At 37.7% G+C, this 27,285-nt stretch overlaps 3 protein-coding genes across 5 annotated transcripts; all 3 read right to left on the bottom strand.

The window, feature by feature from the left end:
• Positions 1-5,783: 5,783 nt before the first annotated feature.
• On the bottom strand, positions 5,784-9,121 carry ccna2 (cyclin A2). Of its 2 annotated transcripts, XM_005924101.3 has the most exons (9): positions 9,009-9,121; positions 8,462-8,896; positions 7,693-7,951; positions 7,505-7,611; positions 7,117-7,340; positions 6,822-7,026; positions 6,628-6,741; positions 6,265-6,398; positions 5,784-6,155 (listed from the first exon to the last, which is right to left on the bottom strand). In XM_005924101.3, exons 2-9 carry the CDS (start codon positions 8,669-8,671, stop codon positions 6,104-6,106), a joined length of 1,305 nt encoding a protein of 434 aa, XP_005924163.1. In that variant the 5' UTR covers positions 8,672-8,896; positions 9,009-9,121; the 3' UTR covers positions 5,784-6,103. The 2 variants fall into 2 exon arrangements, with proteins under 2 accessions (XP_005924163.1, XP_042077692.1); XM_042221758.1 differs by having other exon boundaries at positions 8,462-9,083.
• Positions 9,122-11,122: 2,001 nt separating this feature from the next.
• bbs7 (Bardet-Biedl syndrome 7) lies at positions 11,123-20,096 on the bottom strand. 2 transcript variants are annotated; one of them, XM_005924100.2, is made up of 19 exons: positions 19,625-20,096; positions 19,460-19,525; positions 18,669-18,731; positions 18,419-18,594; positions 18,143-18,329; positions 17,986-18,055; positions 17,787-17,894; positions 16,304-16,434; positions 16,041-16,125; positions 15,832-15,934; positions 15,530-15,722; positions 15,332-15,406; positions 15,163-15,228; positions 14,899-15,038; positions 12,885-13,049; positions 12,662-12,771; positions 12,448-12,551; positions 11,787-11,910; positions 11,123-11,682 (listed from the first exon to the last, which is right to left on the bottom strand). In XM_005924100.2, the coding sequence occupies exons 1-19, from the start codon at positions 19,658-19,660 to the stop codon at positions 11,549-11,551; spliced, it is 2,136 nt and encodes a 711-aa protein (XP_005924162.1). In that variant the 5' UTR covers positions 19,661-20,096; the 3' UTR covers positions 11,123-11,548. The 2 variants fall into 2 exon arrangements, with proteins under 2 accessions (XP_005924162.1, XP_005924161.1); XM_005924099.3 differs by having other exon boundaries at positions 15,163-15,231; positions 19,625-20,095.
• Positions 20,097-21,159: 1,063 nt separating this feature from the next.
• Positions 21,160-26,092, bottom strand: tmem33 (transmembrane protein 33). The gene is made up of 8 exons (XM_005924097.3): positions 25,985-26,092; positions 24,814-24,881; positions 24,003-24,097; positions 23,704-23,891; positions 23,317-23,384; positions 22,726-22,859; positions 22,414-22,497; positions 21,160-22,203 (listed from the first exon to the last, which is right to left on the bottom strand). The coding sequence occupies exons 2-8, from the start codon at positions 24,859-24,861 to the stop codon at positions 22,074-22,076; spliced, it is 747 nt and encodes a 248-aa protein (XP_005924159.1). The 5' UTR covers positions 24,862-24,881; positions 25,985-26,092; the 3' UTR covers positions 21,160-22,073.
• Between the last annotated feature and the right edge of the window lie 1,193 nt (positions 26,093-27,285).

The following is a 27,285-nucleotide window of genomic DNA, read 5'->3' as shown; positions in this document are numbered from 1 at the left end:
GGGGGGGGGGTGATAGTTTCAGATACATATCTATTTGTAATGATTTTGATTGTAAGCTGTAAATAAAGTAAGTAAGTAAACAAAAGATGGACATAACTTCAGGTCTGAAAAGTAAAACCAGTGCAAAAGTTCTTTTAATCTGCACTCCATCAAATGGCAAGCAGGGAGCTTTGAATGCCAGAAACACACAACTGTAACACACGCACATATATATATATACACACAAGTCTGCAAGGGATTTTCCTATAATTTCCTACCAATGACAATGTGATGGATGACATTGGCTGTCTTAAAAACATTGATGTCATTAGCTGTGTTTAACGACTATAATTAATCTAAGCCTAAATAAGACAAATTGCAACTTTTTCATTTGCAAAGTGTTAAAATATGCAGTGACACTATATCTATTAATATGTGCAATAACTAATAACTAATAAGTCTTTTTTTCTGCCTGTAACCTAACTAATTTTCTGAATTTTAAAGATTAATGTAAAAAAATAAAAATATATAAAACAAGTCAAGTCATACGGAAATCACTGCTGTTGTGGTTAAATTCAGACAGTTAGTGATTAATGATACATATGTACTTAAAAAGAAGCTTACATAAGGAGACATACTTGGTCATACTGTCTGTAAGTTGAAGACTAGTCCAAAAAAACATCAAACATTGCCATGAAAAAGTATTTGCTGCTTCCTGAATTCTTATCTTTTTCACACATTTGTCACTGTGATCATCAAACAAATTCTAGTAATGCCAGTTCATACCAATTGCAATTTTTTAAATGATGATTTCATTTCTTTTAAGAGAAAATAAGCTATCCAAACCTTTCTGGCCCTGTGTGAAAAAGTAAAGGTCGCCTTTGTTAAATCATGAGTTAACTGAGATTAATCAAAATGTTTGGACTTTAGTTTCAGCTCTCAAAAAGCAACACATCATGAGACCATCTAAAGAAACAGCTGAGAAGCAAAGTCCTTGACAGTCTGGAAAAAGTTATAAGGTTTGCATTCCAGCTAATCACAATGAACCATTATCAACAAATGGAAAAAAAAAAAACTGGAACAGTAACAAAATTACTAAAGTCTAACAAGATTTCTCCAAGAGCACATCAACAACTGATCTAAGAGGTCACAAAAGAACCCAAACATCATCCAAAGAACTCCAGACCTCACTTGTCTCAGTTAAGATCAGTGTTCATCATTGATTCCCTGTTATCACAAATGCATGATTGCAGTTCTTCCTGTTAAGGGTGGCACAACCACTTATTGGTTTAGGGAGCAATGCAACAGTGCCAGATAGTTTGGATAGTTTTTTTTTAAAGCATTTAACGTGCGTTATCTTTGTCTTATATTAAAACTATTTTCATGTTTGTTTGATCAGAAACATTTAGGTGAGACAAATGTGCACAATGTTTGGCACAATTTGTGTAGCAGGAAAATCATGTTAAAACCAAAGTTAGTGAGTTAACCTTGTTTTTTAAATTGCACTTTCTAAAATCATATATGACATTTATGTATTAAAATCTATTTGTTTTTATATGAGAAAACATCTATTGATTATTTATCATCTAAATCAGTGATCCTGCAAACTGCTGGGAAGTGAAACCAAAAGTCAGCAGTTTCTTCCCATTGCCCTTCCCAAGTTGTCAGCTTTAAAACCAAATCACTGAGAGATTTTCATTCATGAGCGGTGCGCCATGCGACAGCTGTGTTACAGAGCTCTGTGTCTACAACTCAATATATGCAGTACTGAATGACCTACAATAAGGTCTATCATCAATCAAAGGGTCACCAAAGATCACATGTTTACTACTTTCCACAAATTACAGCTTTGCTGAGGCCAGGTTCAACTTGTGTCTTATACCTTTTCAGGAACGTTCATCATAATATATTAAAAGAGCAGATAAACTGCCTCTCCTAAGAGGAAACCATCCACAGCTCTTGTGTATGAAGCCAGTGAATAAATGTTGTGCTAGATGCAACATTTGCGATTAGGGAACAAATAGACTACTGTCATGTTTGAGAGCAGACTTAATTTAGACAAATATTCATGAAATGTAATCTTTATTTTATTTTTATTTTTTAGCTTTTTGGGGGTTGGGGGTAGGGGGCTGACTATATACATAGTTAATTTCCAATAATCAAAGATGTAAAGTACATAAAACTCCAGCTAATATTTCTGATAATAAATATATTTTATTAGGATTGACTTTAGCTTTGCGCTTAAACTACAGCATAAAACTATGTAAGCATGTCAGATTAGCAGCATTTTAGAATATATTGTTTATATAGAAAACGCGTCTTTTTCGAGGATAAATGCAAAATAAGTAAATTTAGAAATTTATTAATAAAATCAAGAAAACAACACTTGAATATTCACTGAAAATTAAAAAATGCTAGCCTACCCATTTTACAGGTAATGAATTTTATTAATTTTTTTCCAACCCAAATGTTAAAAATACCAAAAGGAACAAAATCTTTGTCCATAAAATGGTTAGTGTTTTGATCAGAGTTTACCTTGGTTTATATTTTATTATTATTGCCAAGCAGGTGTTTTGAACACGTCTCTATTTAAAAAGTGTATCTCTGGTCACAGAAGATGAGTCCGATTCAGCAGTTTTGTTGCTCTTTTCAGCAGAATTCTTCATCTTCATCAGATCAGATGCTTTGATTATTTCGTGGTCATAGTCTAACTCTCTGTTGTCTGCAGCATAGACTCTACAGGAACCTACACCGCAGATGCTGCTGCTTTTGACTTTTTCAGGATTCAGATTGATTTGCACTAAGGGGTTTTTTTTGTTTTTTTTTTTACGATATATTGCAAATAAAGAGATCATAGTATTGTAACCAAAGGAGAATTTTAAGCTCAAAAGCACATGTGCAAAATAAATCAGAGCTGGCAGAGCTCTGAGTTACAGCTGGAGTGAGCAGATAAACAAACTGTTATTATTTTGAAATAACCCGTGCACGAATCTGCTGAAGAAAAATCCCTTAAGATTCACTGGTGTGAAATTAGCTGAGAGGTGGCGAAGTGTTTTCAGACATGTCTCAGAGAAAGTATTCACAGAAGCAGCTTGACACCTTGGAACACTATGCTTCTTTGCTTTCTTGCAGAGAGCCATATTGAAAAATTTCTACATCCATCACATCTGCGTAAGTGACCTTTAGTAGTTTTGGCAGCTGGATTAGCCATGCTACCCCTTTCTATTTATTTCTAGTCAAAGATGTAAGAAAACCTCCAAATTAGTTGACTTTTAAATATAAAGTTAATGTAGGAATGCAAATATTTACAGATCTTGAGAAATCTTAACAATATTATTTCTGGCAACAATGATTTGCAATAACTTGCATCACACAGGTACACTACATATGAATAATGGGTGTTTTCATTATTGTGTTGAAGTATAAGGAAATCAGCTGCCATTGTGTTATGAACATGCTCCCCTCTAGGTTAACAGGATATTGATCCTTTTGGGACTATTCAATCATTCAAAGCCTGCATGACCTCCTCTGACTAATGACTGAAGAGGAATAAAAATAAAACACAGTAAGAACCGCAGGTAAATGACAAATTAAAGGAAAACCCAACACAAATTATCTTGGCATTGACTCTGTTCCTGGAGCTGAACTGAAGAGATGAAAGTCTTTCTTCCGAAAGATATTTATGCATTTGATGATTTAATGTTTGTGTTGAGCATCTATCTGGTGCTGTATGAAATCTGGCAATCAGGAAAGCCATAGTGTGCACATTATTTTGATATGCATCAGATAATTCAGTGATCCCTTATGTCATCCTGCAAAAGATCACTCCCATCAGGACATAAACATGTCCTTCAATAAGCGGAAAAGTGGACTTGGCAGTAAAATAGCTTCCTATCTGTGGTCAATAGATCAGGTGTATTGGCCACTTTTACATCCCTGGGAAATGTTAAATGGCATTAACCCTGTGAGTTATTTTAGTTGATATTAGCTTTCTCACCTTAAGTCTCATGACACTTTGCCCCTTGATATGTACATTATTTAAAAATAAAGGTGGCATAGCACCTTTTATATATTTCATCAGCAGAAATCCTTAATATTCCTCCTGCCAATTCACGAAAATGAGATGAGTGCAAATTGGCCTACTGAATGCACTGCTTTAATCAGCATGGATCAGGATGCAGATTTAATCTTGGCTTCTGCTTTTACTCAGCAGTTTAGATGTTTGGGCTATGGCTGTGTAAATACACTTAATAGCTCTTGCATAAAATTAGCAGTAATTTTAATTACTGAAGGAGAACACAGATAAGGCTCCCTGCTTCACGCTTATCTGAAAATAAGCAACATATAAAGCTGGTAAAAGAACAAACGGGTTTCTATGAATAAAATCATGAGCTTTTATTATTTGTGAGGCAGTTTCAGCACGAGTCCATAACAGATCATTTTTAAAGTAATTTTCTTACACAGTTCTGCAAAGGCACAATCAAGTACTCCAACATGCCTCAGTCCTGGCAGTGTTTTGGCAGATTTGTCCCATATTTCACAACACACGCTCCAACCTCTGTTCAAAGCAAGGCTGCCTAAAAGAGCGAACGGGCTGCAGCATCGATTTTGCCACCGAGTTCCTGAGCTGTTTGAGAAGCATCCAGAGGAGAAGCATCATGAGCATCAGGAGACCGAGAAGCATCCCCACGTACAAGCTCAGGTTCCAGCCCCAGCCCAGTGCCAGCGGCAGCGACGTGGACGCCACAACAAATCTTCTGGGGGCAGGCATGGGGTTAAGCAGCAAGCCACTCTTTACACTACCAAAAATGGTCTTTAACAAAGTTAGATCTTAGGAGTTAAACAGATGTTATGCCGTAGCTGCACGAGTCATCATTCAGCCAGGTATCCAGCTGTTTAGGCCATGTTATAGAATTCCCATCAGTTTCCATGGTTAAATCCTCCTGTTAGTCACAAGTGTGTGCAGTCAGTAATAAAGGAAACCTGCTGAGAGTGTGCATGCTTTTTGAGCGGTCCATGCTTCTGAGATGAAAATCCTTTCTGCGGCTGGGCTCCACTTCCCCTCTCCTGTCAGACTCCTTGCACAAAGCCAGCCTCTCAATTTATCACGAGGGGGAGCGTGCAATACCTTCAATGCTATTGGCCGACTAACTCGCGTTCAGATAAAAATCAAGCCGTTGTTGAATGACAAGTGGAAAAGCATTTAGTTTGAAACAAAAACGCCAAACACGGGGTGTGTGTCCTTATAGATAAAGCATTTTCCCCTTCCCTTGTTGAACAGAACCTTAAATGCCTTGAGGGGCTTTTGATATTTCAAAACCAATACTTATCCTGTTGTAAGGAAGGCTGCACAGGAAAACCTTACTGGTTTAAAGAACTAACTGACTTCACCTTTACCATAATTACCACTCCTCAATGGCACTTTGTCCTCAATTCAAACAAATCCCATTTTGGATACCTAGAAATTAGTTTAGCCTTATACAAACAACCAGTGCTCACATTCCTAAGCTGATGTAAGCTTTTAAGAACTTGTCCTCTGCTGCCCTCTTGAGTCTAGGGTGTTGATAAAGCATCAGAAAATGTATTTAAAAGAATTTTATTTACAAGAGCCATTGTTTAACAGTGCAGAAGATGTCCCAAAAAAAGCTTTCAAGACACCAATGTAATCAAATGACTCAATGACAGACAAACTACACTTTAATCTGCATACCATTAGGCCAAATGGTCCAAGGTTACACCTCTTTAAAAAAAACAAAAAAAAAAAACTAGGCAACCCTGCACCCTTGCTTAGGAAACTAAGCTAGAAAAAAAAAGAAAAAAAAATGGAGGCCACAATCTGTTCTGTGGGTTTAGGTACATGTGCAGGTCAATTAGCAACACTGAGAAGCCAAGTAGCCCAACAGTGCTATAAAGCCAATAATTTGTCTGATTAAAACTTCTTGATTTTGCCAATAACTGTAGTGTGGCATGAATCTTAGACTTTACAATATAAAAATTACAAAAAAAATAAGTCAAAACATCTAAAATACCTAGTGCTACTCCAAAAAGAGCAGGGCATTTGACATTGTGGCACACATCATTAAGTGACAGGGGAGTACAACATGGATAGAAGGGAATGAAGTAGTCAGTTCAGCTGCAGTTTAGTTGGTGCATTGATGCTTGAGACTTCATGGTACCTGTGGAAGAGACAAGGGTTTAGTGCTTTAGCACAATAAAGAAACTCAGACTGCTCCAAACGTAAACAAAGACTCCCCATGAAGTTTTCAAACAAATCTGCTGACTTACTTTGTGCCCTTGTACTTCTCCCGGACAGACTGCTGTGCATGCTGAGGGGCATTGAGGTATATGCGGTGAAGATCCTCAATGCATGGCATCAGATCTTCCAGAGAGTAGCCAGTCATCTCGTTCAAGGACTTGGGCTAAGGAGCACAACTTTGGTCAGTTTGTGTCTTCAAATATACAAATACATTTCCCCACACACTAAACTAAAGCTTGCATAAACTTGGACAAGTTTAACTTTAAACAACAGTTAAGAGTAGATGCAAGCTCTGCAGTTATTGGCTGTGCTGCTGGACACCATTGGCATTTCCACCTACATATAGACCAATACCTCCTAGTTGCCCATTTGTACAAGTCTATAGAGCTCACCCATGAGGCACCAGTCACTGTGGTGTTAGCCAGAATGTAGGCCGCAGCTGCTGTCTGTGATGGCAAGTATTTCAAGAAGGGGTCTGAATCAACCAGGCTGAGCTCACCAAGGTACTGAAGATGAAAAACAACAACAAATGTTTAGACAACGCACTTAAGAGATAACTTTCAGGCTACAGAAATCTCATGCCCACCATTGCCAAGCTCTCCACTTGTTTGGTAACAGCATGCTGCAGGAAGTACTGAGTGAGAAACTGGTTTATTGTTGGTGCTGCCAGGTCAAATGAGAGCACTTTAAGCACCAGATGCTCCATTCTTAACACTTGCTTCTTTGTGTAGGTGTCGTCTGTGATGTAAACAAACTCTGCCACCTCTGGTGGGTAGATCTCTTCAAATTTCCTGCGTAACATTCAAAAAGAACAAATGTAATGTTTACAAAGTAGTGGGCTTTGAACATTTGTAGAATCTGACATGCAAAGAGGTACATACGAAGCTAGCAGCATCGCTGCAGTGCCAACCAGCTGAAGTTTTCCTCTTAGGACAGACATTGAGGAAAGGAAGCGATCAATGTAGTTAACAGCCAGATAAAGTGTCTCATTCTGGAGCTTGTACTCTTCGCCAACTTCGACCAGCCAATCAACCAGAATGGCTCGCATGCTGTTTGTGATGTCAGGCTGCTTCTTCATGTAGCCAGCTTTAGGCCTGGTTTTCACCTGTGGGGTGACAACTTATAAAGAGCCAGTTTGCAAACAGGATCAGATAACCATCAACAGGTTTAGGTTGAAAAATGTTGCCAGGGGACATGTCTAAGATGGCAGCACTGCCAGAAAATTCTCATATGCTTTTTGGCTTTAGCACTTATATGCTAATTTCTCACCTCCATCTCCCTCAGGTAGCTGTGAATTTCAGCTGCATATTCTGGGGCCTCATTTACATTCACTGGTTTTTCCTCCCCCTCAACCACAGACATGTCCATTGGAGAATCTGAGAAGAGTTTTATATTTAGTAAACAGTAAAAACCCAGAGCAGAGTAACAGTTGCTAGCGTCATTTCCTTTAAACTCACCAAAGCTGACATCCATCGCTGATGGAAGTTCAATAGTGGCAAGGGGCTGCCGGAGCCGTGCCACAGCACTGATCTCCAGTGGGGATTGTTCAACTGTGGGCTTGGCTTTGATACTCTCAACTGCTTGCTGTGGCTTCTTGACACAGGCTCCATCAGGCTCATCAATATGGATCTGGAAAGCGGGTTGCTTGGCCAGTGGTTTATCAAAGCAGCTTTTCCCAAAGTCTTCATTTTTACAAGACAAGGATTGTGTTGAATCCTGGAAGCAAAGAAAAATTCAGACATGGCCCACAGAATAGAAACTTTGGTAGATTAGATCTGACAGCAACACCATCCAAGGGCATACATGCTGCTCAACTTAGTGGTTAGATGAAGACTTTTCATTACAACACTAAGTGTGCTGCACTTAACTGAGAACATTCAGATGATATTACACTAGTCAGGTTCAATGTTAATACTCAATTGTTACATCTGCTGAAGGGAGGGAAACGTTAATAAAGCACCCTCAAGAAGGCATGTTTGTTGTTTTAAGCAGCCAACTACATGACTGACTTCACCTTAATGTTGATATTAAAATGGCGGTCAATTGGTGGGAACGGGGCGTACACACAACTACGTTCGTGAGTTTGTAAATATTAAGTTAAGAAATAATAAAAGCATCAAGTATTTTTTTAACAAGCAGGGACATGGTAAAATGTATTGGCTCCAAAACATGTAGTCAACATCAAAGCGCAGCACCAGCTAAGCAGCTACCAGTTAGCATTGTTACCTGCTTTCCGCCGACTTGGGATTTGTTCCTCTGGTTGTTCTGCAGGGCTCCTAGCACGGTTCTGTTGGCGGCTTGCTTCGGAGGAAGGTTTTCTAGGTTTTCAGTCGCCACAGGTCGGGCTTTAAGCGAGCCTCTGAGTCTCTGCAGTACATTTTCCTGATTCTGGTAGTCACTAGCCGCGCTTCCCTGTGCTCTGTTAGCGCCTGACATGTTGCCCTCCAACTCCAGCCTGCCTTCCGCTAGCTTAACTACAATTGTTGAGTACTTGTTAACTAGTGAAATGAGCCCTCAAATATGATGCGTGGATAAAGGGATCAAGTATATGGATATTATAGCGAGGTTACCATTAGCTGCTACCTTGCCGAGGAAGCTTAAAGAATTGTTCACAATCAAAACTAAGCTGTTGAGATGGTAACCACACTTGGAATCCCCGTGCTAAAACAAAGCAGACAAAAACAAGACATGCACAATTGGTGGTACAATGGCTACAGTCGGAAGACAAGAATTTAAGTCGCCATAACGCACGAGTTTCGAATTCACTACCAACCTGGAAACAAGGGAGCTAACCTCGATCCATTTACACAGAAACCTGTAGAGACTGCAGCTTTCTCTCAGTTCAAGTAGCCCGCGAGGATTGAAACAGACCAATCAGAAGCCGCGAAGGCAGTGACGCGTAAAATGTACGGGGAACCGAAGAGTACAATAATCTTCTGATTACTAAATTCAAAACCGGTTTGGCACGTTTGAACGTAAAATCGCGTTATTAAGTCAGCTGGGCCTGTGTAGCAAATGCACGCATAAAGGATAAGATCTTGTTTTATTTTTTTCCTTTTTTTATTTTGCTATCTTCATATATGTTCAGACACACAGGTTACCCAAGGCATTTAATCATATGAACCATTTGTAATCTGTTCTTAGTGACTAAAGACTTGTGTTGGGAAGTACTAACTGCATGCAATACACACAATAATTAAACCACTTTTTGGTTATAGTTTAATTTTTAATGAATACATAATCAGAGAACCTGGATAACTGAGTGCGCTTGCCTTTAAAATCAGTCTGACACTAATTATTTGCTGTCTGCAAATTGCACATAAAACCAAAGTTTATATCCTTCTACTTTTGCATAAATAGTGGACCGCTATAATTTACATATGACATATGAACAGGCAGTCACTGCTATAAACACAACTAAATATCAGCTTTTACTGATATGACTGTTTTTTTATATATATTTTTTTTTTTATTTACAAAGCAGTTTGAACTACCGGTATACTTCCATCCAGTTATTTAGTTAACAATTTTGATAACCTTGAGTATTTTATTGCAAGTAAAAGTTTAAATATTTAATCTTTAATACAATATAATGTTTAAATATTCACTAAATGTTAACAGCAAAATATACTTACAATAATAAAGGAAATTCTCCTTTACAGAGCATGTTACATATCCTCCTAAATGTCCTCCGTAGTGGACTTTTGCAGTCATTTCCTCCATTTTGTTCTGTTTCTTTTAAATGACTAGAAAAGGAGTCCTTTTTAGAAGCAGAAAGAAATTTATTGCAGTTTGTTGAGGGAAACAAGGATCTTGAGTTGTCTGATGAAGAAGATCATAGGGAATAAGGCCTTCAAGAAGAAAGAAAGAGGAGCATCAGAGATGGTACTCAGACGAAGTCCTCTTGAACTTGCTGTCATTAAGTGGTTGGACAACAAGCCAGTTGTCATGGCATCCTCTGCATATGGCAATCAACCTCAGGACACACACATAGGATGGTCCAAGAAAAACAAAAGTTTTGTCCAGGTGCCAAGGCCACTGCCAATTGCTGAGTACAATACCAACATAGGTGGCGTTGACCTTGTCGACAGAATGTTGAGTTTCTATAGGATGGTCTCTCGCACTCGGAAATTGACAGCACGTGCAGTTCTCTATTTTTTTGATCTGGCAATCACCAACTCATGGCTTCAGTATAGCAGTGACTTGCAGTTTTGGGGGAAGAAACCACTCAAGTTCCTTGACTTCAAACTGTTCCTTGGTGAAGAGTTGAAGCAAATGTTTGCCATCAAAGATCAGTTTTACATGTTTGGCCTTCCAATGTCATGTGATATCTAAAAAGTAAAAACTTTTTTTTCCCCAAAAAAATTATTTCAGCCTTCTGATTACCTTACAAACATTAGGGGATTTAAAAAAATAAAAAAAGGACAACATTTTTTTTCCTGGTAGTCAGGAGGATATATTTGCTCGTCTTTTAGGGAGCGTTTCAGATGGCACCAGTTTAAAGGACAATGCAAACTGCTAAATCTGCCTCTGCTTTGTATTCTCTAAACTACTTGTATGTCAAATTTAAAAGTGCAAAGAAACTAGATACCAAATAAATGGTAAAGTGTAAAGTGTAAAAAGTGTAAAGTGTGAGTGTTAGTCCCCATAGGGAAATGCATAGTAAAGTCACAAAGTAGCAAAAAATACAAATTCTATGGAAAAAGTACATTGGGACTTTCAGTCCTTCAAAGTATATGTATTCAATTAACTTCCACAACGTTGGTGTGATTTTGCAGGACTTGATCTCTGGTACTCTATCAGACAATGGAAGCAAATAGGCAATCTATAGATTTGCTGTCCATGATAGTGTAGATGTAACAGTTTAATGAATGAGACTTGATTGGCTCTTTGTTAAAATTCACTGTATTATGCATTTCTTCTTCTACACAAGTAGGTTTTTGTAGTAGCATTAGTCCAGTGAATAATGAACTTTACATCATCTCATTTTTATTTGAAGAGATGAACATCACTCATATGAAAACCATAACATAAAAATATACATTACATATTTCTTTAACAACCTTATATTTGGTCACTTCAAATGCCAGCTATTCATACAGGTAACTTTTTTTATAGTTATTTCCAGATACTTTAAAATACATAAATATTTAAATATTGTGCTCAGTAGCTATGACAAAAAGTAACTAAATATATTTAATAACATTACAGAAACACAGAGATACTACCATGAAACAAGTGTTTCATTAGAATACAAAAATAGCACAAACATTCAAAGACAACTAAATGAATACCTTCTGACCTATTAAAAACTTAGGCCTCATTAAAAAAATCTAACAGAGAATTCAAGTCATAGTTATCAAGTATCTCCAGCAATGAGGACACCTTGGTTTTCACATTCTGGCCCTTGAACTTGAATTTGTCGATGAAGAGGTCTGTGATCATTCCTACAGGAAAGAGAATGAAAAATATTAACTATCATAGGCCAACAATATTAATACGGTAAGGATCACAATGAGATCAGTTAAATGAAACTGTTAAAACATTGCACCGTAAAGCCTTTCAAGGTGTGCAGGCTGTTTCTTGTACTCCTCAAGGAGATTAGCGGATTCATCCAAGATGTTGCGATATTCTGGAATGAGGAAATCAGCATTCCCCTCATGAACCTGAAGCTCCTGATGACCACAGAGGAAGTAGAGACGCATGTTGGGAAATAGGAAGCAGATATTAGTAGCTACATTAAATTACACTCAAAAGAAACATGTGAGCAAACTGTATCATTTCACTAAATCGTGCACAGCAGATTTGCAACAGTTTCAACAGTATATTTGCAGGGATGCAATGGAAATAACGTTGCCATATTGTGAAACTGGTGCCTCTGTAATAAAAATATAACCTGCAGGGATTACAGCTTTTTAATCCTCATTTTAGGTTTAAATAGCTTTAAAACAGTTTTCATCATTTTAAAATCATCAGTTTAACTGAAGATTCTATACGTGCAATTTATGTCAGCTTAGAGTTATGACTCTCTCACCTCTCATTTACATAACCATTAAAAATAATTGCTTGTGGCATTAGCAAGATGGCTGCCGAGTTGCAAGACTTTTTTCTAGAAGGTATTTGATTAAATTCTGATCAAACCGGGTGGTCTTTACTGCAAATTCCACAACACAGTTCAAAGGAATGAATATCTTTTTTGCTTTTACACTTACTTTAAGGGCATCGATGAGCTGAACTTTTCTAGCCAACAACAGCTGGTACTCCAGCTTTGGATGGATCATGTTAAGGGTGTGGCTCACAGAGTCATCACTGATTTCTGGAAGATTAATAAACATAAATACAGGTTTTCTATTTCTTCTATTTAAAAAAACAAAACAAAAATAAAACCTGACAGATGGTATTGAAATAGAACAATAATACACCTACCGTACGAAATGTTGAGATTGATTTTCTTTTTGGTAGCTTCTTTAGACAGAACATCACTCAGTATGGAGATCGTAGAGATGTTGTCAGACTTAAAGTGACCCTCCCCTTTGCTGTGAATACAAAATGGTTCAATATATTAAACTATATGAAACTACCTATTAAACTCTTGAAAAACTTAAAGTGTATGTAGTTTAGAGCTTGTCTACTGTGTGCCTGCATTTACCAGTAGGTGGCTTCAAGCTGTGTGCCAAGGAAGGTGTTGTGGAAATAAAATGTGATGCTCTCTCCTGCGGGTGTTTTCTCAGGTACCTCCGGCAAACAGAAAACCACCCAGGAGTGGATCTCTGCAAAACTGAACTGCCCAACCAGACTGAGCCTGTTCATTGGCCTTAAATAGAGTGAGAAAAGCAAAGAGAAACAAGAACAAATGATCCCATATGGGAAAGATATATATAAATCTTATAAAGTTTGTATCTGTCTTGTGTGAAACTTGTATGAAAAGCATATAAGAGTGAAAACAGATATAAGATCCCTTGAAAAAATATATAATGAAACTTGTATGTTTTGGATACTTACTAAAACAATGTATGAAAGTAATGAGAAAGTGGCCACTTTCATGAGTAATCACATATAAGTTTTTACTATTTCTTTTCCATATGGGATTTTATGAGAAAAAAGGGAAATCCTGATAAAAGAACCGTGTTAGAACATTCCTGTGTTGCTGCTATTAACAGTAATATATACATACAACACAGAGTTGCTGTCACATATCTCATAGAAAACCATAGTAAAAGTAGAGGTTACTAAGGCTACGTTCACACTGCAGGCGAAAGCGCATCAAATCAGATTTTTTTGACCCTATGCGACCCATATCCGATCATGCTATGACAGTGTGAACAGCACAAATCCAATATTTTCAAATCCGATGTGGGTCACTTTCGTATGTGGTACTGAATCCGATACATATCCGATGTTTTAGAAAGCGACTGCTGTTTGAAAGGTCAAGTCGCATTAAATCCATCTTTTACATCACTGACACAAGACAGACGCCAATTATCAGCTTCGGAGAAGCACCCGATAAGACATCGCGAACACTTCCTGGCCATCCAGTGTAGATGTTAGTGAAACTGTTGGGAGGACAACGTTGGAGAAACATGAACATTTTATTTGTACTGTATAATCTGCAGATTCTGACAGAAATCTGCAGCTATCCTTTGAAGCACCGCTCCTCTAAAGCAGCAATAAGGATAATTATTAGGTTATTTACATTATTATGTAAATAACAAAATAACTTAAAGCAAAAATTGGGAAACGTAAAGTCCGAAGTCTTTACATTAAGGGCCATCAGTCAAACAATATTGTTTTCTCTGGGTCTAAACAGAGCGCGTTGTGTGTGTGACGTCTTCTTTTGCGCATGCGGGCCGCTTTGGGCGTTCACACTAGAGCGCATTTGCTGTCGCATTTTATTTGTAGTGTGAACAAGCAGACAAAAAAAATTGGATTTGATCAGAAAATCGGAATTGAGCATTAAGACCTGCAGTGTGAACGTAGCCTAAAAGCAAGAAGTAAGCATATTTATTTTCAACACACAAAAAATGATAAAATAAAAATATTAAATCAACCAAGGAGATTATGTGTCTGCTAAAAACTGGAAGCAAAACTAGAAATTCCATGTCATTTCACAACAAACACATAATAAAGTGAAATAACAAAAACTGGGAGATATCGCAGTTCTAGTTGCTACTAATCTTCAGATGTCTTTGTGGATCCAGGAACGCATGCATGATGTCAAAGGAATTGTCAGTATATATGTGTGTAGTCACTCACATTTTTATTTGTTTGTGGGTTTGTTACTCTAAAAGTTATGGAAAAATAACATCAGAATTTCACCAGAGCTGGGGCTTGATTTATGTTTGTTGGGTATTCAGATCCAGATTATTTTTTTTAAATTCAGGATTCTTTATCACTGTGATGGAAGGCAAACTGGACACTGTGTCTTATGTTGCACTGACAATTTTAGTTTCAATTCGAGGGTCTAAATGTAGGAACTATTCACAACTCTAGGTTTAAAGCTAATAATATGTTTTTGTTTTTAAAACTATCTTTTGTGTTCCGCTTCAAAAAGAATGAGATTACCGTACCAAATTTCAATTCACATCTCTATGATTTTATTATACTTGAAAAGACTGTTTTCAAAATTCAAAGTAGTGCAAAGTTTCTTTCATTCTTTTAATTACCTCTCTTGGTCTATGCTGTGAGTCCGCTGGTGGAGGGACAGAGGTTTGATCTGGTACTGGCGTACCTGACATGTCTTAGGTTGCAGTCTTGGGGTAATATACGCCTGCAGGGTTCCATACTGTCCCTCAATGGACCTCACCTATAGAACAGTTTGTTGTGGATTAAACATATTACTTCTTCTGTAACACATCATATCACAAATAGCTGAGGCAAGTTGATTATGTAGCCATTTTAAAAATGCCACACTTTCATGTACTACTTACTTTGAGCTCAATTCTGGTAGTGTTGGCCTGACATCGGTATGTGGCCAGGAGGAAGTTCCCATTGGGCTGCTAAACATAAACTGAATGAATGTGAGGCCTTTGATCACAGAAGCAGGTTTATGACTTCGTTTGTAAAAGTTTTTGTGTGCACATAGTTTACACAGCTCACCTCTGAGTCACATTCACTGAAACTGACGACAGCTGAGTTCTTATCCACATCCAGGAGGTCAATGGGGACATCACTCTGTGTAGAACATTAGTCTCAGTCATATTCTGCTAGCTTACTTTTGCTACACGGAATGAAAAGTGTACTTTTTTTGGTATTGCAACTTGTCTTTTAACAGTGCGGTATAACAGACACATGTACCTGCAACAGCAGGTTGTCGATGGCAGTCTGCACCTCCAGGGTGAGGCTGTAGCTGGCATCGTCTTGGCAGAGTGTAAACTTGTCATTGATGCTGAAGACGGGGACAGCAGAGACAGCCGTGCTTGATTGAGAGGTCTGCTGGTACTGCTCACGTCCCTGCAGGACTTTGACCTGCAGCTGCTCCAGCTCTGCCCTGAAAGTTAACAACATTACTAACTGAAAAACTGAAAGACTTGTTTTGAAATCACACTTCACAGTAAACCAAACAAAAAAAAAAAAAGGGAACAAGATTTTGCTAATACCTGAGTGCTTCTACTTTAGACTGTGTCTCCTTGCTCATCCTGACCTCATCTCCGGGGCCAGCCTCGGCCTTCTGAGGCTCAGTGGTCAAACCAGTCACCCATCCTGTAAGAAGTGAAGAAAAGAGTGGACACAAGACACCAGACACTTATTGTTCCTGAGGGGAAAAAATGCATAAGCTGCAGTATTAAGGGAAACATTATCATCTAACCTGTGTAGGTGGCAGTCAAGACCTCATCATAAGACTCCTTCCCTACACAACCACCCTGGATGGAGGTCACACTCTCTGACAATACCTGTTATGAGGAAACACAGCAGAGAAAATATTGAAGATTAAGAAGGGAGTCTGTCATTTAATACCTAAATGCATTAATATTTGTAAATTAAGCAACAATTATTCAAATAACTTTAGGTTTGTAACAGTTACAAAAATACAACTGTAAATCTACGGAGAGTGAATTTTTAATCACTTACGTGCTCAAAGCGCAATGTCGGTTTATTAGAGCTGTCAAAGCCGTAGACCTCAACCGTCCCATCATCCCTCCCCACCAGGATATCATTCACTCCGTCACCAATAATATCATAGTTGTCAATGCAAAGAATTCCTGGGAGACAGAAAACGTGATCGTTTTGCCAGAGGTTAAGTCATCACCTAGTATGCATGAGTACCAGTTTAAACATTGTGGAAAGATACACTGTGTATAAAATGAGATCAGATAGATCTGTTTGAGAAACAAATTGTTACTGCATGCCCATGCAGTAGACTCCACTTTATGACTGCTTTGACTCAGAGCAATCACCCTCTGCTGGACAGTAAAAATATTGCACTTTTAAGTAGGGCTGGGCGATATATCGAGTTTTTTTTAAAATATCGATATATTTTCATACGAGATATAAGATGTGACAATATCGTTTATATCGATATAGTCTATGTTACTTTATAATTATACTTGTGGAGCCGCAGGTTTGCCTCTCTTTCGTCCACTTTTGTCTCTACGCTGCGTTACTCGGCCTCGCCTCTCCTTCACTGAACACAACTCCTCCTCCCCCATAGCTTCACCTGCAGGCAACGACAAGATGAACACGCCAAATATCGAGTTACTGTGGATTGCCCCGTGCGTGGGGCTGGACGGCGTCAACGTGTTAGCGAGCTAACCGCCTTTCATTTTCTCAAAAATCGACAGTGCGCCTTATGTATGAATTCTGGTTGTGCTTACTGACCGCGAACCGATTTTATGTGGTACACGGCGCTCAGCAATCTGTCAAAAAATGTTTTCGTTCGACTTTGGTAAGCTACGGAGCTGCACCACTTGATGGATTGTCGGAGCATTACGGCCACCGTAGTCCGGAGCCTCGCGGAGTGATACGTACTGTGCTTCAACGTAATATTACAGTATTGTGTGTGTGTATAAGGACCATAAATGGCACCTGTTAAGAGACGTGGTTACAAAGAGGATTTCAAACTCAAGGCTGTCAGTCACGCAGTAGAACTTGGGAATAGAGCAGCTGTGAAATCTGTCTGTCTTTGTTATTATGCTCATCGTCTTTTAGTTTACATTTTGACTGCACAATTGTGAGCTTTTTGTTATGCACAAAAACAACATTGTTTTCTTTTATTTATGGAGCATTATTATTTAATAAATGCTGATAATTTATTTTTGAGTAATTTCTTCATGTACATCTACGCTGTATGTTAATAAAAGTGCCTGTGTGACATCTGGGACACAGCTTTGACTAAACTCTCTTTTTGTTCTTACCTTATGGCTTTAAAAAAACATATCGAGATATATATCTTATATCGCCATCCAGCTAAAAAATATCGAGATATGAATTTTGGGTCATATCGCCCAGCCCTACTTTTAAGGCACCTGTACACTGGCTTCATGTGTAAGAACTCGATGCTATGCCCATCTTTTCTAACAGTGTTCATGAGAAAATAATGCATTTCTGTACATACCTCCTTTCTTTTTGTCATTGTCAATTTCCCATTTGGTCGCAGCTGAAAGTTCACCAATCTCAACCAATCCTATTTTTCCATCTGTGGTTCCAAAGAGAATTTCCTCTCCTAAAGAGAAATTTCAGAAATTAAGTTCAAACTGGTACATATAAAGCAGCTTCATGCTTTATGGTTACAGTAAAGAAAGAAATCAACTTGCCTTGATCTTTACACAGTTCCAACACAGAAGGAGGTCCAGGAACTTCTATGTCATATGCAAGTTCAGATCTCTACATACAAAACCATAAAACAATTGGCATCTCTCATTTGACAAAGAGCAACTCAAAATCAGAACAGTAAATGAGAGCTCAGTCTACCTGCAAGACTCTGAGCACTCGATCTTGGCATGCCAGGACGGGGACGAGGTGAGTGAGGTTTTCAGTGGACAAACATGTGATGTCATTGATCTTGTCTCCAGAGAGGTAGTAGTCCTGATCTTTGCAGTCACAGTAGTGGTTGTAGATGTAACTTGCGCACACAAAAAGGTCGGCGCCTGAGACATGCCTGGAAAAGACCCAGTGGGGTAAAGATGACACAACTCTGCACAGCTCAATCGTGTAATGTAAATCAAAATGAAAAAACATGGTTCCTACATTGCATTAATGCTCTCAGTTAGGTTGGCTTCAAAAGTGAGGAACTGTTTGCCTTTCTTGGTGAATCCTCGGACCTGAGAACCAGAGCAGACAAAGATCTTTTCCTGGGGAGTTCCCGCAGCACCTCCAAGGTCCATTCGGGCTATCTTCTGGCCAGGAAGTGTTTTAAAGACAGGCTGAAACAAAGAGTCAAAAGACTTACAAGCTGTTCATTTCAAATCTCTGTGATGACAGGAAAATATTTACTCACCACTGCTTCCCCCTTCTTGATGCCAAAACATGTGAGTATTCCATCATGATCAGCAATAGCAACCTAAAACATGAGGAGACACCAATCAAGCACTCTAATACTTACCAATTTCATTTTTTAGTTTAATTAACGATTGTAGCAAAGGCAAGGAGTCATATCTAGAAGATAAGCCCAGTATCAAAGAGAGTATAAAAGAGACCTTACATATAGTATAATTTGTTTTGACCAAGCACTGATCCCACATGGTGATATGACCCTTGAGGTTTACCCAAAATGCACTTTTTAAAGTTTTCTACAATGAACTAATAGAAAACATGTTTAATTAAAGCCTGCTGGAAAAATAGTGTTTAAATCTTGTTTTGAGGCAAAGTCTATTGATCTTTATGAAATTTGACTGACTATACAAGCAGTTTACATGTCCCTCTTGCAATTAAACTGAAACTTCAAAACAACTGCCCAATTTACTGCACAGCGTGACAAGTCTTACTTCTTGATGGGCTCTGGTAAAGCAATTATTTATCAGAAATCAATGTCATTGGTTTGTCATGTCATCTGTAATACATACAAAATATGTATTACAGATAAATAAACTAAAATCCAAATAACAAAACTGGTTACATTTTTAAAATCAGAATCAGAAAGACTTTATTTATCCCCAAGGGGCAATTAACAAAATTAATCATCTTCAGTCTTTACCAAAAGCAGGAAAACAATCTGGATTTAGTCAGAAAACAATACTAACACCACAAATGTTAATTAATTTAGGTTACTGTATGGCTCATAAACGATACCTTTTGGGTTGCCTTTTTTCCCAGTGGAGGAAGAAGCCTCATAGTTTTCTGAGATGTCACGCCAACCTGAGAGATCGAATGGAGGAGAACTTTTACTCCTAATATTAATTAAAGAGAGAGAAAAACACACACAGCATGAACCCGACGTAGTCTGCTTTGTTTTACCTGAATGTAATCAACTCTATTGAGGCGAAGATCCATCTTCTTTCTACTGTTTCAACTTAAGTAGGAAAAAAAATCTGCAAATATTCCAAGCAGGTTATTCAGACATTACTCTTGGCCCATAGCCGCCCGTTACAATTAACACTTTGTCAGAAAAACGTTCAACCCAATTCCAAGACGATAACGATGCTATCTGAGACTGGGATTATCTAAAGCAATGGGATTAGCTCAACGTGCTAGCTTTAGCAATCGGAGCTAACTGGTACTGGCACGCAGGCTTCCTCAACGACCGAAAACCATCTTTAAAAAAGACACGAAGGAAGTCGATGTGAGCGCGAATAAATTCTCATTAAACGCCGATATCAGGTATAAACGATCTGTGCAACATTTTGGGACTTGTAGAGGGCAGTTGCCGTTGCTAATGGCAACGTTGCAGGCTGTAACAAACCTGCAATTCCACTGGTTCAAAGGGAGTAACGGACATTGAAGCTGCATTTTGATTGGCTATCTCATTCACGTTTTCTACCGGTGCGTCATGTCACTTCTATATCTAGCAGACAATACAAGAATACATAAAAGACAAAAAGAGAAATGAAACATAAAAGCAGCAAATAATGACAATAATGTTTTTAAAAGTGGCTTAAGTGTGCCATTCTGCCAGTAATGTGAAAAATCCCACTAGCCTTTTGAATTTTCAAAGCTTTGGAAACAACTGAATAGTTTTTACTCAAGGATCTGTACCAACTTTTACTCTTTCTCTATTTTTGGGAAATAGAAAATTTACTACTTATCCAGACCCTCTTGGCACCTCTCATTTTTAAACATAAAACACCATTTAATTATAGTGACACATTTATTATGTCAATGTTGAAGGTACTTAAAAGTCATAGTCATATATTTTTTCATTTACACCATTAATAAACACAGTCCTTTACCTACACAAATGCTGGCACATACTGTAGAGAAACTCAAATTTGGTTTTAGTGATGGTATCTTGTCAGAGTTTTCTTGAAAATTGTCTTCTTTCTTGTGCTTTCAGATGACTAACTGGTGTTGTCAGGAGTAATCAGGGAAGAGTACGTGTCTGAATTTAAATGAAAGCACAAGCTCTTTTTACTCTCCCACATAAATATCTGTTGCATCATAAAATCAAAGAACTCTTCTTTAAAATGACACATAAATATCACACATCGTTTTTTGCAAATATATCCCAGATAAATGGCGTGCAGTGTGTCTATAAGATGTATTTGATATGTACATGTAAAATTGTTTTTAGGTTTAATTGGAAACCACTTAAAAACAATGTACTCATATGGTCTGAACAATTATTCACTAACTCACATTTCTCTAGTGAGAAACAATATACAATTACACTGAAATTATCTGTGATAAATACTTTTATATTAGACCTATGCTTTGAATAACAATTAAAAACAGGCATAAATAAATCCTTATTAGGATTTGTTCATATTGAAGTCAACTATTATAATACAAGAAATTATTGGTACCAAACCCAATTAGCATTCTTCAACACTATGTTTGTTTAGGAGATAACTTTATTCTCATTATAAAAATGTGGTTTGTCTGTAGGCAAGTAAACACAATTAACATGGCAGGGAAAGAAAAACATACCAGGGCATGCATTAAGCAAGAAACCTATAGCCTAATAAAAAATGAATGACTCAAAATCAAAACAGCTTTTAAACTGAGAAATGAGGTCAGGGTGCATTCATAAGTATGGCATGCTTTCTGCAAGTTATTCCATTTGTGAATCATACAGCAGAACATCTGGTACCTTAAAATATCCTATAAAATACAGCAGATTATTTTCTCAGTTTAACATCCATTTTGACATCATAGCTACATAAGATTTTGCATGTTGCTGAAATGTGAGTCAATGGCATTGATAGAATACATTTAATATTTAGGCTTTTAGACACATAAGAGCATTGGATGCTTTACAAATCAGACATAGTTGGAAACTGAAAAAGTACAATATGATTATTTAAAGAAATGATCATAATCCATTGTTTATAAACACATGTTCATTAATTTACTAATCTGAGAATGTTAATGTTTCATTATATAATAAGTGATTTTAATGAATAAATAAGACATGAAAGGAAAGAATGATAACAGCCGATAAACAGGGAACCCAGCTGATGTCAAGCTAATGTGCTCGGCCCATCCAAGGTAACAGAACAGGATGTCCACCGCTTCAATGAGGTCACATTAAAAGGATGGAAAAGCAAATATCAGCATTAGCCTTCAGTGCATTACTGGCTGGTCTTCAGCTGCACTCAGATACACAAAAATTGGAGCACAGACTGTAAAGTTGACATTCAAAAAAAACGGTTCCTTCCATTGATGGCAAAGTCTTTCCCCATCAAAGTTAAGTCACATCGTACATCTTACTGAAAAACAAAACATGAGGAAAACAAATTTAGTGTAATCAAACCCCCGTGGGGGCGAGGCGGCTGATAAAGGCGATACTGCTGAGGCACATCCTCCTGAAGAAGGCAGGGCAGGCAGGCTTCATGATGAAATGCTCCAAAAGAATTCGCAGCTCGGTGAACAAGGTACTGAGATAGAAAGAAAAGTACTTCACTCGGATTGTATTGAAATCAAATTTAATCTAATCTTTGTACCTTCTGAATAGCAGGGCATGCCAACTCTAAACAGAAGGGCCATGTCCTTGGTTGAACCCCAGAGCCTCTTGCTGTGAGGCAACAGCGCAAAACACTGAGTCACCATGTTGCTATGTGACAATAACGGATAATTCAAAGTCTTACCGGCAATACGGATTTCTTCTGGATGTGTAGCGCAGAGTGAGGAATCGGTAATAAATGAAAGGCAGCAATAGGCTCCCCTGGCCACTGTTGACAAAATATTATTGACATGAACATGTGAAAACTGGACACTCTGTATTAAGATTACAAAGAAGGGCTTGCATTTGTTAAGAGAAAACTGATAGATATTTATGAGATTAACACAACAATAACCACAAAACAGTCACTGCAACTAATCAATATTCACATATCTCTAGATTAGGGATGCTACAATTGGTCTTCAGAAAAAGAAATCGCTGACAGTTGTAAGCATACCTGAACAGCATAAAAATAGTTGCTGGCATCAAGAAGATCTCATTACAGGCAATAAACTTCAGGATATTCTGCTGATTAGTTGTCAGTTTGTCCAGGAGACCCCGGATAAACATCATGCTGTTTGGGCCCATGGTCTTAAAGAAACAGAAAACAGTCACAAAGTGAAATTAAAGCTTTGGCAAATCAACATTTTGAAATGAGCAGTGGGTGCAAGAAGTAAAAGGTGAAGGAAAACGCATTAAAAATCATTAGCCTCCAGACTTTAAGTCGCTTAATGGTACATTATACGTTCGTAGTTCAATTTAACTGTAACAGTTAAGTATAAAGTTCTTTACGTTGTGTTTCTCATTTGTCTAATCTCTCTCAAACACACACACACACACACACACACACACACACACACACACACACGAGCAGAGCAGCCATGTAAAGCGCTGCTCTGTTGCAACTGTGTGAACCCAACCACAAACCTACTCTGCTGCCTCAGACATGGTGGTCTGGCTGGTACCAATATCCCATCTTGTGGCTATATAATGTTTAAACTGATTTCACAGTAATTTTCAATAAGTCACTGTGGTGACTCATACTTACATCAAGAACTTTCTTTGTGTAGGTAGTTGCGTGAAGCAAGGAAAAAAGAAAAACTGGAAAGATGCTCACTGGACAAGAAGGTTAAGGTTAAATAACAAAAAAGACCAACTTCCTCCTAAATAATACAATAATAAGGGAGCATGATTCCAACTACGGAAAAACTAAATCTTTTACTGCTAAGACTAATTGATTTGTAATACTGCAGGTCTGAACCCTTTAAGGACTCCTATCAGACTGTCTTTGGAAAAAAACTGCAGCAACAAGTAAATGTCTGTCCAACTATAGCAGTGAAATAGTTTATTGTTTAAAACTAAAAAACACATAATGTATGTAGCAATGCTATCATCTCCATTTAATCTTGCAGACTTGCTCATAATGAAAGGATACTTGTAATGGGGTAGGAGTTGACCAGGATGAGTGAGTAGAGCAGGTAATGGCAGCTGTCCTCCTGCAGAGCCTGGGCCAAGAAAGCTCTGCTCAGCTGAAAGCGTGGAAGCCTCTGGTGTAAACGAAGCGCACTGGTGAGGGCATTCGCTAACAACGCTCTCTGATAGAAGTTAGCTGCTGCATAGGGTCTGAAATATACAAGCAGTGACAAAGACTCAAATGCTGATTTTGGCTGGATTACAATTACTTTTAAAGCTAACTGACATTTATAATTAGATGATTTTGCACAGTGAACTCACCCCAAAACTGGTAGAATGAACATTACAGAGCAATAGACAGTGAAGAGTCGTGACAGCCACATTGCAGTTTCCAGCTTGTTGCTCATTAGAAATTGCTGCAGAGACACAAAGATGCTCAACATTAAACCGAACCAATCCCTTGTTCTTGTCTCCATTTTTCTCATATATACTGGTAGCAGATTTACTGACTTTAAACTTACAGTCAGGTTCTCTCAGTGGCTAGCATAGAAAATTCAGCCAAACTAAAAAGCATCTTAATGCAATCTACAAGTTAATTTTACCGCCTTGCCTTCAAAAGTCAGGGGGCAGCTGCAACTCATCCTGGTCATCCTCATTCAACTGATGTTACTCAAGTGAATGATTGGTAGTGTAGGTCATCCAACTCTTGCAAACAGCACTGAAATACATGCCACACATCCCTACTCTACTTGCCCCCTAAGATAAACACACACGTTTGGGTGTCAAAATTACAGATTTGGGATGAAATCATTCCAATTATATGTAGAAAATAAAACAATCTAGGGCTAAAGCACTCAAATAAATAATATCAATTTAAAAAAAGTAAACTGTTCAGTCAAAACTATGCATAGCACATACATTTTGTAAGGGGCTCAAGATATCTTAAATCTCAGCAAAACTGTTCCCAATTTCTTCAAAATATCTGATAAAAGTTCTTGATGAAACAATTAACAGAAAATGAAGCACCATTTTCTTTCTTTTTTTTCTGACCAGGATGTGTACAATCAGAGTACACCTTTGGGCACAATAATACTGGAATATTTGAACTACAGAGTTAAAGCAGCCAACCTACCACAGGGCCTAGCTGCGGCGGAGGGTTTTGTTGGTTTGCATCAGCCATCTTTGGGGGTGCTGGTTTCTCTGTTGGGGGAAAAAAATTCAAGTTTAGAAGTAACCCTAACTGTTTTTACATGCTCATTGAAATTTCAGGTCACCTGTGATTAAATGGACAATCGATAATATTGTCTAGCAATTACATATGATCACACGATCACAACAGTGTGACATGAGTACAAGTGATGAAAATATCATCCCTTCCTCAATGATGATTTTCACTCTCTGGCTTGAGTTTCATCAGCTTCCTGAACAAAATATATGTCAATATAAAACCATTGACAAACTGTATCACCAAGAGCTGCTGTAAAACATAAATCTTCCACCAGACATCTGTCAATTATTCTACAGAAATCTCATAAAAATGACTGATTGCAAAGGTAAAATAATTAGTAACATTAATTATCATTGATTCTGAGTTTTTCAAGCTGAAACCACAACTTTTGTGTTTCACTCGGTTAGTTTTTTCCATCCTTTGTTATTTTTAAACTGGCTTCATTTAGATTTTAGTCTGATGAACAAACAAAAGAGGCCACCTTTGGCCTTATGAATCTTTCACCATATACTGGTAAATTTTAACTTTCACAAAGGTTCCGGATTCATCTATTAACTGACGCTGGAGATGGACACTTAGATGATCTATTCGCTAAGGTAAAATCGGGACGATTAAATGGTTAACCTTTGTAAGCACAAACTACATATGAATGGGACACATGGAATCTAACAACGATCATTCCCTCTAAAGGAAAGATATACCGGTAGCTAGCTGGCGGATGTGCTAATTTATGCTGGTAATGACTTGTTAATAACAGACACTATAAGGCCAAATGGTTAAAATATCCAGATACTGCTGTTAAATCCCAGACTGATGACTGCAAATTTATCATAAGGCAGCCCTGTGTGTATTTTATTAAGGCTAACGCTGTTTAGCAGCAGGTGTATCTAGAATATTCTGTTACCATCGTTACTAGCACGTCAGCTACCGCCTCAGCTAATAGTTGCTACCTAGGTCGTACGTGAATGCTTCCCTGATTACTTTGTCAACGTTAGGTCGCCTGGCAGTTTAAAGAAGACTTAATTAATAGCTACACCTGACCCTATATATGACAATAATAAAGCATTCTGCTTACCAGCGCTACAGCGTTGATTTACGTCGCGTGCTAACCGGTTAACGTGACAGGCAGAAGCTTGGCACTCTGGGAACTACTCTAGTAAACGATCAGCTGACCTTGTAGCGTAAGACGGGAAGTACGCTATTTCTCGCGATATATCAAAAACTGTCTTAATGTACCTAATGAAGCTTTGTTTTATATGTTTATTGAAAATTGTGCTCCTGACAGATACCCTCCATATTAGGCTGTAGGCAATTAAACGACTAATACTACAATTGAACTAATGAAGACTAAACTAAAATTATACATCCAAAGCATTCTAACTGAAGTGAAACGACAAAATCCATTCCGTAAACTCCCCCCAATATAAACAATACTGAAAGCTCAAACTCGAAATTAAAGAACAGTGAATAATAAAAAAGGATATATAATATAAACAGCTGTAATAAATCAAAAACTACGTAGGTTTCGCACAGAACATGATAACCAAAAACGAAAACATTAAAAGCAGTTTTACGTTAGTGATATACACAAAATCGAAATATTCAGAGGTGACATGAACATGGAAAGCTAGGAACATAGCATGAGGGTAAACCACGAAGCGAAAGATTAGAAGTACTTCAAACGCAGTGTGTATCTTTTAACAATAAAAATAAATAAAAAAAAATATATATATATTTTGTTTAATTTAATAATTTTCTATTTATTTTTTCTATGAATAGAAAGAGATACTAACTTATTTTTGTTTATTTATTCCCCATATAGAGGATACATCTTTATTGTCCATTTTGCTGTCTGGCACCAAAGATATGCTATTATTCAAGGTTCAAGGTTCTTTATTTGTCACATGCATAGTTATACAAGTATAACACACAGTGAAATGTAGCCTGACACGCTCCTCGACATGTGCAAAAAAATGTTATAAATGTTATATGTCATAACAAAACAATTAGGAGATGGAAGTCTAACGTTATCTAAAATTAGTAACGATATTGGTGTTGTTAAAAAGCACCTCTTATGCCCGTTTAAAGGAAAAACTGCGCCTGCGTCAAAGTCAACGCCCATATTATGGTCCTCACAGAGCTCTTTTCAGTGGTATTTATTTATTTTAGCCTTAGCACTGCTCAGAAACGGTACTGCTTGGATTAAAAATTTTAGGTTTACTGGGCTTTTTATTAGACAATAACAATATCGAATTTATTTTTTCCCTTTAACCAATCTCCTTCAGTAATGGTGAACCTTAAATCTACTACCACAAGGGGGCGCAGTCGACCAGAGCATCCTTCTGCTGCAGGTTGGCCTATAGCATGTGCTGAAAA

The sequence above is a fragment of the Haplochromis burtoni genome, unplaced genomic scaffold, assembly GCF_018398535.1.
Source record: "Haplochromis burtoni strain Fernald_Lab_line unplaced genomic scaffold, NCSU_Asbu1 Contig_73, whole genome shotgun sequence".
In the NCBI taxonomy this organism is placed as follows: domain Eukaryota; kingdom Metazoa; phylum Chordata; class Actinopteri; order Cichliformes; family Cichlidae; genus Haplochromis; species Haplochromis burtoni.
This window is presented reverse-complemented; position numbering and strand designations above follow the sequence as displayed.